Source organism: Mustelus asterias, chromosome 21, assembly GCF_964213995.1.
Source record: "Mustelus asterias chromosome 21, sMusAst1.hap1.1, whole genome shotgun sequence".
NCBI classification, from domain to species: Eukaryota; Metazoa; Chordata; class Chondrichthyes; order Carcharhiniformes; family Triakidae; genus Mustelus; species Mustelus asterias.
This window is the reverse complement of record NC_135821.1, coordinates 628,458-641,510: the sequence shown is the minus strand read 5'-3', so window position 1 is coordinate 641,510 and position 13,053 is coordinate 628,458. Positions and strand designations below refer to the sequence as shown.

General features: G+C 53.5%; 1 protein-coding gene across 1 annotated transcript in view; it reads right to left on the bottom strand.

The window, feature by feature from the left end:
* LOC144509005 (proline-rich protein 12-like) overlaps positions 1–13,053 on the bottom strand; it is an 89,946-nt gene that overhangs the window by 21,254 nt on the left and 55,639 nt on the right. The window contains exons 7-11 of the mRNA XM_078237242.1: positions 12,104–12,220; positions 10,645–10,902; positions 8,603–8,719; positions 4,929–5,062; positions 3,401–3,603 (exon numbers count right to left, since the gene is read on the bottom strand). Coding sequence (XP_078093368.1) covers positions 3,401–3,603; positions 4,929–5,062; positions 8,603–8,719; positions 10,645–10,902; positions 12,104–12,220 — 829 coding nt within the window. The remainder of the gene's footprint in view (positions 1–3,400; positions 3,604–4,928; positions 5,063–8,602; positions 8,720–10,644; positions 10,903–12,103; positions 12,221–13,053) is intronic.

Below are 13,053 nucleotides of genomic sequence, written 5' to 3'. Positions count from 1 at the left end.
GTATTGATAGGCAGAGGGATCTGGGTGTACAGGTTACACAGGTCACTGAAAGTGGCAACGCAGGTGGAGAAGGTAGTCAAGAAGGCATACGGCATGCTTGCCTTCATTGGCCGGGGCACTTAGTTTAAAAATTGGCAAGTCATGTTGCAGCATAATAGAACCTTAGTGAGGCCGCACTTGGAATATAGTGTTCAATTCTGATCGCCACACTACCAGAAGGATGTGGAGGCTTTGGAGAGGGTACAGAAAAGATTTACCAGGATGTTGCCTGGTATGGAGGGCATTAGCTGTGAGGAGAGGTTGGAGAAACTTGGTTTGTTCTCACTGGAACAGCGGAGGTTGAGGGGCGACCTGATAGAAGTCTACAAGATTATGAGAGGCATGGACAGACTGGATAGTCAGAAGCTTCTTCCCAGGGTGGAAGAGTCAATTACTAGGGAGCACAGGTTTAAGGTGCGAGGGGCAAGGTTTAAAGGAGATGTATGAGGCAAGTTTTTTTACACAGAGGGTGCCTGGAACTCGCTGCCGGGGGAGGTAGTGGAAGCAGATACGATGCTGAGTTTTAAGGGGCGTCTTGACAAATACATGAATAGGATGGGAATAGAAGGATACGGTCTCCGGAAGGGTAGGGGGTTATAGTTCAGTCGGGCAGCATGGTCGGTGCAGGCTTGGAGGGCCGAAGGGCCTGTTCCTGTGCCACCATGTCACCCCTTTTTTTTTGAGGGGGAATTTAGTACGGCCAATGCACCTAACCAGCAGGTCTTCTGGACTGTGGGAGGAAACCGGAGCACCCGGGAGAAACCCATGCAGACACGGGGAGACTCCGCACGTATTTTGCTGGTCTAATGAAGATACAGCTTAAACCATGTTATACGTGTCTGGACATATCTGATAGGCAAGCACGAGGAGTGTGATGGAAAAGTTCCCACTTGCCTCGATGGGCACAGCTCCAACAACACTCAAGAAGTTCGACACTATCCAAAACAAAGCAGCCTGCCTGATTGGAACCCCATGCACCACCCTAAACATTCATTCCCTCCACCACCAATGCACAGTGGCAGCATTATGCACCATCTATAAGATGCACTGCAGTAGCTCCTCCAACAGCGCCTTCCACACCCGTGATCTCGACCATCTTGAGAAGGACAAGGACAGCGGGTGTTTCAAAATGGGAACACCACTGCAAGCCTTAAACCACTTCAACTCAAACATACCTTTCTCTGTATCTAACCCCGTGCTGTACCTGTCTTGGGAGTGTTTGATGGGGACAGTGTAGAGGGAGCTTTACTCTGTATCTAACCCCGTGCTGTACCTGTCCTGGGAGTGTTTGATGGGGACAATGTAAAGGCAGCTTTACTCTGTATCTAATCCCGTGCTGTACCTGTCCTGGGAGTGTTTGATGGGGACAGTGTAGAGGGAGCTTTACTCTGTATCTAACCCCGTGCTGTACCTGTCCTGGGAGTGTTTGATGGGGACAATGTAGAGGCAGCTTTACTCTGTATCTAATCCCGTGCTGTACCTGTCCTGGGAGTGTTTGATGGGGACAGTGCAGAGGGAGCTTTACTCTGTATCTAACCCCGTGCTGTACCTGTCTTGGGAGTGTTTGATGGGGACAGTGTAGAGGGAGCTTTACTCTGTATCTAACCCCGTGCTGTACCTGTCCTGGTGTTTGATGGGAAAATGTAGAGGCAGCTTTACTCTGTATCTAATCCCGTGCTGTACCTGTCCTGGGAGTGTTTGATGGGGACAGTGTAGAGGGAGCTTTACTCTATATCTAATCCCGTACTGTACCTGTCCTGGGAGTGTTTGATGGGGACAATGTAGAACAAAGAACAAAGAACAGTACAGCACAGGAAACAGGCCCTTCGGCCCTCCAAGCCTGTGCCGCTCCTTGGTCCAACTAGACCAATCGTTTGTATCCCTCCATTCCCAGGCTGCTCATGTGACTATCCAGGTAAGTCTTAAACTATGTCAGCGTGCCTGCCTCCACCACCCTACTTGGCAGCGCATTCCAGGCCCCCACCACCCTCTGTGTAAAAACGTCCCTCTGATGTCTGAGTTATACTTCGCCCCTCTCAGCTTGAGCCTGTGACCCCTCGTGATCGTCACCTCCGACCTGGGAAAAAGCTTCCCACTGTTCACCCTATCTATACCCTTCATAATCTTGTATACCTCTATTAGATCTCCCCTCATTCTCCGTCTTTCCAAGGAGAACAACCCCAGTCTACCCAATCTCTCCTCATAGCTAAGACCCTCCATACCAGGCAACATCCTGGTAAACCTTCTCTGCACTCTCTCCAATGCCTCCACGTCCTTCTGGTAGTGCGGCGACCAGAACTGGACGCAGTACTCCAAATGTGGCCTAACCAGCGTTCTATACAGCTGCATCATCAGACTCCAGCTTTTATACTCTATACCCCGTCCTATAAAGGCAAGCATACCATATGCCTTCTTCACCACCTTCTCCACCTGTGTTGCCACCTTCAAGGATTTGTGGACTTGCACACCTAGGTCCCTCTGTGTTTCTATACTCCTGATGACTCTGCCATTTATTGTATAACTCCTCCCTACATTATTTCTTCCAAAATGCATCACTTCGCATTTATCCGGATTAAACTCCATCTGCCACCTCTCCGCCCAATTTTCCAGCCTATCTATATCCTGCTGTATTGCCCGACAATGCTCTTCGCTATCCGCAATTCCAGCCATCTTCGTGTCATCCGCAAACTTGCTGATTACACCAGTTACACCTTCTTCCAAATCATTTATATATATCACAAATAGCAGAGGTCCCAGTACAGAGCCCTGCGGAACACCACTGGTCACAGACCTCCAGCCGGAAAAAGACCCTTCGACCACTACCCTCTGTCTCCTATGGCCAAGCCAGTTCTCCACCCATCTAGCCACTTCTCCTTGTATCCCATGAGCCTTAACCTTCTTAACCAACCTGCCATGTGGGACTTTGTCAAATGCCTTACTGAAATCCATATAGACAACATCCACGGCCCTTCCTTCATCAACCGTTTTTGTCACTTCATCAACCGTTTTTGTCACTAGGGAGCTTTACTCTGTATTGAACCCTGTGTTGTCCTGGGAGTGTTTGATGGGGACAGTGTAGAGGAGCTTTACTCTGTAGCTACCCCCATGCTGTACCTGTCCTGGGAGTGTTTGATGGGGACAGTGTAGAGGGAGCTTTACTCTGTATCTAATCCCGTGCTGTACCTGTCCTGGGAGTGTTCAAGAGCAGAACAGAATCCCAAAAGTAGCCGGTGCTTCATTCACCCCACACACCGACTTCCTGAATGTTTCCTCCAACAAAATGGGAATGACCCAACAGTCCAACACAACACAGCATGGAAACACAATAGCGGAGAAACGAAGTTCACACAAAGCCACTCACCCTCTTCACTCTGCTGGTTGGGTGTGGAGTCTGATTCTGATGATGAAGCAACCTCCTTCAGCCATTTTTTCCTCTTCTTCGGAGGGGGCTCAGCCTTGGCTTTGGACGGTCTCTGTTTGGGTTTCGAAGCTGGGCGTGCTGGTGGCTCCGGTTTCACTACCACGGGTACCCGATTTGGAGTGGTCTTCGTCTGGCTCTGCCGCCTATAGGGCCAAGCACCACAAGTTAGTACCAGCAGAAGTAACGGCACATTGCAGGTAGAGCCTCCCTCCCCCAGCAGGGCAAAACGCATAGCAGGCCAGAATTCTCCCATCCCACCCGCCACTGAAATTTTAGCGGGCGGGTTGCGGAGAATGTGAAACCCCCATTGACGGTCGGGCGGGAACTTCCGGCTTTTAGACCAGCGCGGCCGGAGAATTCTGCCCGTGATCTCAGCCAGGGTGTTGGGGAGGCAGGATGAAGGGGCCTCACTTCTCAGCCCCCCTGAGCTAGGCCCACTCCAGGGCTCGAGTACAGAAACCAAGGCTGGCACTCCAATGCAGCCCCGAGGGAGTGCTGCCCTGTCAGAGGTGCCATCATTGGGATGAGACGTTAAAACAAGGCCCCCATCTGCCTGCCACGGTGCGTGTAAGAAGACGCAGAAGAAGAGCAGGGGAGTTTTCCCCGGGGTCTGAGCAATATCTATTAAAGAATCCTACAATCCCTGCAGTGCATTCGGCCCAACGAGTCTGCACTGACTCTCCGACAAAGCATCATACCCAGGCTTGTCCCCCACCTTATTCCTATAACAAACATCTTTGGACACTAAGGGACAATTTAGCATGGCCAATCCACCTAACCTGCACATCTTTGGACACTAAAGGGGCAATTTGGCATGGCCAATCCACCTAACCCGCACATCTTTGGGAGGAAACCCACGCAGACACGGGGAGAATGTGCAAACTCCACACGGACAGTGACCCAAGCCGGGAATCGAACCCGGGTCCCTGGCGCTCTGAGGCAGCAGTGCTAACCACTGTGCCACCGTGCCGCCCCACTATCCCTCAATCAAAATTGCAGAAGCAAATTATCTAGCCGTTACTGCATTGCTATTTGTGGGATCCTGCTGTGTGCAAATTAGCCGCTGCGTTTCCTACATTACAACAGCAACTACACTTCAAAAAGTACTTCATTGACTGTAAAGATCTTTGAGATGCCAGGGTGGCCATGCAAAATGCTGTAGGGATTCAATTAATTTTTCTTCCTAGTAAAGGCAAAGTCAGCAAGGGTCCCCACTCTTTAAGCAGTGACTGGACTGTGTGGCCTGGCCACTCCAATTAAGGTCCCATGGCGTGACCCTCTCGCACTCTGATCAAGGCCCTTAACCCCCACATGAACACCAGGCCCCTATAGGCCAAGTGACCGTGAGGGGTCTACCACCTAGAGACCCGTTACTGTTTCCAAACAATCCCATATTCGCTCTTTTTAAAGGAGGAAGCATGAAAAACCGCCAAGCCAAGCTGTCATCATGGTGACGTGATGCCTGTACCTCAAGGATTGCTGCGGCCTATGCCAAGGCTTCTTGGAGCAGACACGGACGTAGTCCTTCTTGTTGACGTTCTCCAGGAACTTGACGTAGAGCCGCTGGTATTCATTCTTCGCATGGCCAAAGTACCCAAGATACTGGAACAGGAAATGACAGATCATTAGGCCTGGGAACCCGCCTGTTGCTTAGCAACTGTCAATGGGAAGGTGTTTGAATGGACACCCAACACCACCTCATGGTGTGGAGTGTCTACATTTATTTGGAGGGGTGGGGGTGAAGTGCCTGGAACCAATTTTGGAAAATTACCAAACAGTGGGTCTGACAGCATCAGCGGAGAGAACAGAGCTAATGCTTTAGGGGACATGGGTTCAAATCCCACCATGGCAGCTGGTGGAATTTAAATTGAATTAATAAATTCCCATTTGTAATGGTGACCATGAAACGATCATCAATTATTGGAAAAACCCACCCCTTTCACCAAAGCTCTATCGGGAAGGAAATCTGCCATCCTTACCCGGTCTGGCCTACGTGCGACTCCAGACCCACACATAGCTGCCCTCGGATAACTAGAAGGCAATGGCCTAGTGGTATTATCGCTCGACTATTAATCTCGAAACTCAGCGAATGTTCTGGGGACCGGAGTTCAAATCCCACCACGGCAGATGGTAGAATTTGAATTCAATACAAAAAAATCTGGAATTAGGAATCTACTGATGACCATGAAAAGGTATGCTTGCCTTTATAGGACGGGGTATAGAGTATAAAAGCTGGAGTCTGATGATGCAGCTGTATAGAACGCTGGTTAGGCCACATTTGGAGTACTGCGTCCAGTTCTGGTCGCCGCACTACCAGAAGGACGTGGAGGCATTGGAGAGAGTGCAGAGAAGGTTTACCAGGATGTTGCCTGGTATGGAGGGTCTTAGCTATGAGGAGAGATTGGGTAGACTGGGGTTGTTCTCCTTGGAAAGACGGAGAATGAGGGGAGATCTAATAGAGGTATACAAGATTATGAAGGGTATAGATAGGGTGAACAGTGGGAAGCTTTTTCCCAGGTCGGAGGTGACGATCACGAGGGGTCACGGGCTCAAGCTGAGAGGGGCGAAGTATAACTCAGACATCAGAGGGACGTTTTTTACACAGAGGGTGATGGGGGCCTGGAATGCGCTGCCAAGTAGGGTGGTGGAGGCAGGCACGCTGACATAGTTTAAGACTTACCTGGATAGTCACATGAGCAGCCTGGGAATGGAGGGATACAAACGATTGGTCTAGTTGGACCAAGGAGCGGCACAGGCTTGGAGGGCCGAAGGGCCTGTTTCCTGTGCTGTACTGTTCTTTGTTCTTTGAAACCATTATTGATTGTTGGAAAAACCCACCTGGTTCACTAATGTCCCTTTACGGAAGGAAATCTGCCGTCCTTACCTGGTCTGGCCTACATGTGACTCCAGACCCACAGCAATGTGGTTAACTTTTAACTGCCCTCTGACATGACCTAGTAAGCTATTGAGTTCAAGGGCAATTAGGGATATCAGTGACACCCCCACCCCGTGAAAGAATAATCAAAAGAAAAAAAAAGTTCATTGACTGGAATCTGCTTCCAAGCATCTTAAACTACATTTGTTTTTTAAAAAAAGAATAATTATTCTTCAGGTTTTGGCATTTATCGCCCATCGCAAGTTGCCTTGTGGTAGACGCGTGGTTTGTGAGACAGGCGAGGCTCAGATGGTAAATCCCCAAATCAGGAGGTGACAGGTTCAAATCCCCGTCGAGAGGCTGGAGTACAAAAATCTAGGCCGAAACCACCAGTACAGAACCAAGACTTGCACTGGCGTCTTTGGGATGAGATTATAGAATCTCATTTTGTTGATTCATTCACGAGATGTGGACATTGAAGGCTGGGCCAGCATTTACTGCCCATCTCTAATTGTCCTTGAACAGAGGGCAGTTAAGAGTCAACCACATTGCTGTGGATCTGGAGTCAGGTGTAGGCCAGGCCAGGTCAGGATGGCAGATTTCTTTCTCTAAAAGGGACATTAGTGAAACAGCTGGGCTTTACAACAATCCACATTGGTTTCATGGTCATCGTTAGACTTTTAATTCTAGATTTTTATTGAATTCAAATTTCACCATTTGCCGAGGTGGGATTTGAATCGGGGTCCTCAGAGCCTGGGCCTCTGGATTACTAGTCCGGTGATAATACCACTACGCCACTGCCTCCCCACATAGAATCCCTACAGTGCAGAAGGAGGCCATTCTGCATATCACATCTGCACCGACTCTCTGATAGAGCATATTACCCACACCCCACTGCCCTTTCCCTCTAACACCCTGCGTTTACCCTGTTAATCCCCCTAACCCACACATCTTTGGTGTGGAGATGCCGGCATTGGACTGGGGTGGGCACAGTAAGAAGTCTCACAACACCAGGTTAAAGTCCAACAGGTATATTTGGAATCACAAGCTTTCGGAGCGCTGCTAGCTCATCAGGTGAGTGAGTCTCCTTCATCAGGTCAGTAGCCACTCACCTGATGAAGGAGCAGCGCTCCGACAGCTCGTGATTCCAAATAAACCTATTGGACTTTAACCTGGTGTTGTGAGACTTCTTACTATGCCCACACATCTTTGGGCACTAAGGGCCAATTTAGCATGGTCAATCCCCCTAACCCACACATCTTTGGGCACTAAGGGCCAATTTATCATGGCCAATCCACCTAACCTGCACATCTTTGAACTGTGGAGGAAACCGGAGCATCTGGCGGAAACCCACGCAGACACATGGAGAATGTGCAGCCTCCACACGGACAGTCAACCAAGGCTGGAATCGAACCTGGGTCCCTGGCACTGTGAGGCAACAGTGCTAACCACTGTGCCGTGGTATTAAACCACTCTCTCTGGTGAGCACCCCCCCTGGGGTGCCCTACTTTGAAGATAAGTGGTGGAGTCCTGGTTAATATTGATTGCCCATTCAATATCTTAATAATGAGGAAGGATGTTCTTGCTCTCGAGGGAGTGCAGCGAAGGTTTATCAGGCTGATTCCGGGGATGGCGGGACTGATGTATGAGGCGAGATTGACTAGGTTAGGATTGTTTTCACTGGAGTTCAGACGAAAGAAGGGGGTTCTCATAGAGACTTATAAACTTCTAACAGGACTAGACAGGGTAGATGCAGGGAAGATGTTCCCGATAGTGGGGGAGTCCAGAACCAGGGGTCACAGTCTGAGGATTCGGGGTGGACCATTTAGGACGGAGGTGAGGAGACATTTCTTCACCCAAAGAGTGGTGAGCCTGTGGAATTCATTAGTTGAGGCCAAAACATTGAATGTATTCAAGAGGCGGCTGGATATAGCACTTGGGGCGAATGCGATCAAAGGTTATGGGGAGAAAGCAGGATTAGGCTAATTGAGTTGGATGATCAGCCATGATCGTGATGAATGGCGGAGCAGGTTCGAAGGGCCGAATGGCCTCCTCCTGCTCCTATCTTCTATGTTTATCCAGTCCTTGTCACATTGCTTTTTGTGGGAGCTTGCTGTGCATAAATTGGCTGCCGTGTTTCCTATATTACAATGGCAACTGCACTCTGAAAGTATTTTTTTGTTGGCTGTCAGGCACTTGAGGACGTGCTGAGGTCAGGCAAGGCGCTATATAAATGCAAGTATTCTTTCCCTTCCCGGTACTCTTACTTTGCTGGTTGCGCAGAACTGCCGTTGTCCGTCTCTGATCTCCGGGGTGAACTTCTGTAGCAAGGCCTTCTGGACTCGCCAGATGGGGGGAGGTTCCCGTCCCGCCTGCACGGCAAGCTGCGGAAAAAGGAAAGCAACACAAGGCAGCATCAATCGCCGTTCGGACACGAGGGATCCCATGTACGCATAGCCCTGTTCGCTTCAATCTGTGCAAAGACTTCATTTTAAGATATTTCTGCCATGTACACATTACATTTAAATGCGAGACTGTAGGGATTAACTATGCTGCGCTTAACAACTGTACCTAGCTTGACTACATAAGAGAACCAGAAGGCATGCTGGGTTAGCTAATAATTGACTGCATTCCTGAAGGGTACACAATGCAGGCAAACAACACCATAACAGCAGCTGCAGGGGTTGTTTTTCTAGACGGAGACAGCATGCGAAAAACACTTCCAATAACGAGATAAGAGTTGAAATATATTTTGGTTTTAGACTGTTCAGTTCAGTTTAGAATCGTAGAAACCCTACAGTACAGAAGGAGGCCATCCGGCCCATTGCGTCTGCACTGACCACAATCCCACCCAGGTCCTAGCCCCGTCACCCCACATATTCACCCCGCTAAACCCTCTAACCTACCCATCCCGGGACACTTAAGGGGCAATTTAGCACGGCCAATCAACCTAACCAGCACATCTTTGGACTGTGGGAGGAAACCGGAGCACCCGGAGAAAACCCACGCAGACACGGGGAGAACGTGCAAACTCCGCACAGAAAGTGACCCAAGCCGGGAATCGAATCCGGGTCCCTGCCGCTGTGAGGCAGCAGTGCGAACCCACTGTGCCACCGTGCCCCCGGGAATCGAACCCGGGTCCCTGGCGCTGTGAGGCAGCAGCGCGAACCACTGTGCCCCCGGGAATCGAATCCGGGTCCCTGCCGCTGTGAGGCAGCAGCGCGAACCACTGTGTCACCGTGCCCCCGGGAATCGAACCCGGGTCCCTGCCGCTGTGAGGCAGCAGTGCGAACCCACTGTGACACCGTGCCCCCGGGAATCGAACCCGGGTCCCTGGCGCTGTGAGGCAGCAGCGCGAACCCACTGTGCCACCGTGCCCCCGGGAATCGAACCCGGGTCCCTGGCGCTGTGAGGCAGCAGCGCGAACCCACTGTGCCACCGTGCCCCCGGGAATCGAACCCGGGTCCCTGGCACTGTGAGGCAGCAGCGCGAACCCACTGTGCCGCCGCGATGCCCCGGGTCCCTGGCGCTGTGAGGCAGCAGCGCGAACCCACGGTGCCGCCGCGATGCCCCGGGTCCCTGCCGCTGTGAGGCAGCAGCGCGAACCCACGGTGCCGCCGCGATGCCATTGGGCTAAAGATTACGCCCCTGGCCCAGCAACAAGTGGAGCTTAAATTTCTCATCTCTGTCTTCAAATCCTTTCCCTCTCCCTCTCCGCAATCTCTCCCACCCTATCACTCTCTGAGTCATTGGCACTGCCTCAGTCACGTCACTTTGCAAATGCCTAAGTTGACGTTGCCACACCATTGACAGTCAATTCCCGCCCCAAGCTTCTCTGTCTCTAAATTGTTCTTCAAGGCAGTTCCCATTTGACCACACTTAGCACCATCTCATAATTCCTCAGGTGTCTATTGCCTGTGGACGGCTATCTTAGAAACCTGACAGTGCAGAAGGCGGCCATTCGGCCCATCGCGTCTGCACCGATCACAATCCCACCTAGGCCCTATTCCCGTAACCCCATGCATTTACCCTTGCTAGTCCCACTGACACCAAGGGGCAATGTAGCATGGCCAATCCACCTAACTCGCACATCTTTGGACTGTGGGAGGAAACCGGAGCACCCGGAGGAAACCCACGCAGACACGGGGAGAACGTGCTAACTCCACACAGACAGTGACCCAAGCCGGGATTTGAACCCGGGTCCCTGGCGCTGTGAGGCAGCAATGCTAACCCACTGTGCCGCCCTTGGGGACACTTTTCCCCGGGTTAAGGGCACACGCTGCTGTTTAACCAGGAGGTTTTCTTTTACCTTAAGTGCCTTGATGTCATCGATTTTCACGACGAACTCGTCGCGTTCCCGGAACACCCCTTCGCCGCCGCTCTCCTCATCGTCTTCATCCGTCTCCCCGGAGATGGCGACCGACTCTTGCTTCTTGGCCAAGTGCAGGGGCCTGTGCCAGGGCTTCTTGGAGCAGATGCGCACGTAGTCCTTCTTGTCCACGTTCTCCAGAAACTTCACATAGAGACGCTGGTAATCGGTCTTCACCTCATCCGGGTACTCGATGTACTAGTCGGGGAGGAGGAGGAGAACGTTTCATTGCTTGTTTGACAATCCCACGGTCGGCCATTTTCAAAATGAGCTCACCGCGGAAACGGGAAAGACAATAACGCAACTGTCACCTCCCAAACCCTCAGGGCTCCTCTGCCAGCGTGAGTGGCAAAGGCAGCAGGTGCGTAGGAACACGCCTCCCAGTGTGCGGGGGTGAACGTGAGGGGGGGGGCGGGGGGGAGGTGAGGGAGAGAGGAGGGGGGGGGCGAGGGAGAGAGAGGGGGGGATGAGCTGAGGGAGGGGGGGGGGGGCGAGGGAGAGAGAGGGGGGTGTGAGGGAGAGAGAGAGGGGGGGGGCGAGCCGAGGGAGAGGTGGGGGGGGGGGGAGAGGGGGGGTGAGGGAGTGGGGGGGAGTGAGGGAGAGAGAGGGGGGGGGTGAGCCGAGGGAGAGGGGAGGGGGTGAGGGAGGGGGGGGGGGGTGAGGGAGAGAGAGGGGGTCAAGCCAAGGGGGAGAGAGGGGGGGGGGGCGAGAACAAGGGCAAGGGGGGTGGTGGTGGGTGAGAGCGAGGGGGGGGGTGGGGCGAGGACCCGGGGGGAGGGCGAGGGCAAGCGCCCGAGGTGGCGGAGGGGGGGAATGCCCAAGGGGCGGGGGAGGGGGCGAGCGCCCAAGTGGGGGGCGAGCGCCCGAGGGGGGGGGGGGGGGGAGGGGGCGAGCGCCCGAGGGGGAGGGGGGGGGGGGCGAACGGCGAGCACCCGAGGGGGGGGGTGGGGGGCGAGCGCCCGAGGGGGCGGGGGGGAGAGGGGGGGCGAGCGCCCGAGGGGGAGGGGGGTGGGAGGGGGCGAGCGCCCGAGCGCCCGAGGGGGGGGGGGGGGTGGGAGGAGGGGAGAGCGCCCGCCTGAGGGGGGGGGGGGAGGAGGGGAGAGCGCCCGCCCGAGGGGGGGGGGTGGGGGGAGAGCGCCCGCCCGAGGGGGGGAGGAGGGGAGAGCGCCCGCTCGGGGGGGGGGGGGGGGGGGGGGAGGAGAGGAGAGCGCCCGCCCGAGGGGGGGGGGGCAAGCGCCCGAGGGGGAGGGGGGGCGAACACCCGAGGTGGGTGGGAGGGGGTGAGCGCCCGAGGGGGGTGGGGGGGTGGGAGGGGGCGAGCGCCTGAGGGGGGGGGAGGGCGAGCGCCCGAGGGGGAGGGGGGGGGAGGGGCGAGAGTGAGCTCGAGGGATAAGCTTACCTGACCACTGGAGGAGAAGTGGCGCTGGCCGTCTCGCACCTCGGGTACAAACTGCTGCAGTGAGGCTTTCTGGACCCGCCAGATTGGCGGCGGTTCGCTTCCCGCCTGCATGGCGAGCTGTGAAACAGGACGGAGATCGAGCAGTGAGTCACATCAAAAATCAGGGAGTGACATAAAACTCCACGCAACACACAAAGCCCTCCAATTGACTGATGCTGGTGTTACGTACTGCGCTTGTAGGATAACAGAACGTGAAGTCTTAGCGTGTGGGGTTGGGTGAAAATAACAACAGGTTTACTGAAGAGCTGCTAACGCTACACAGGATGGGGCAAAAGCAGACAACGGCAGCCTGGGCTCTACACCAGACTAGACTCAAAGTGCAACAACAGTCTCAAATATATAACAATTGGGTCATAAATTGATCCAGGACAGGATCAGGCCATTCAGCCCATCAAAGCTGTGCTGGCGAGAGCTCATGGGTGGCACGGTGGTACAGTGGTTAGCACTGCTGCCTCACAGCGCCAAGGACCCAGGTTCGATTCCCAGCTTGGGTCACCATCTATGCGGAGTCTGCACATTCTCCCCGTGTCTGCGTGGGTTTCCTCCGGGTGCTCCGGTTTCCTCCCACAGTCCGAAAGACGTGCTGGTTAGGGTGCATTGGCCGTGCTAAATTCTCCCTCAGTGTACCTGAACAGGCGCCGGAGTGTGGCGACTGGGGGATTTTCACAGTAACTTCATTGCAGTGTCAATGCAAGTCTACTTGTGACACTAATAGATAAACTTTCAACTTTCCAACTAGTCCACACTCCAATCCTTCCACGTATTACTCATTGCAATTTTATTCCTAACCACCAGGTGTCGCAGGGCAGGTATCGGTGGTTAACGTCACTGGGCTGGTATTAGGACACACAGGTTCAAATCCCGCCAAGGCAGCCTGGTGAAATTTAAAT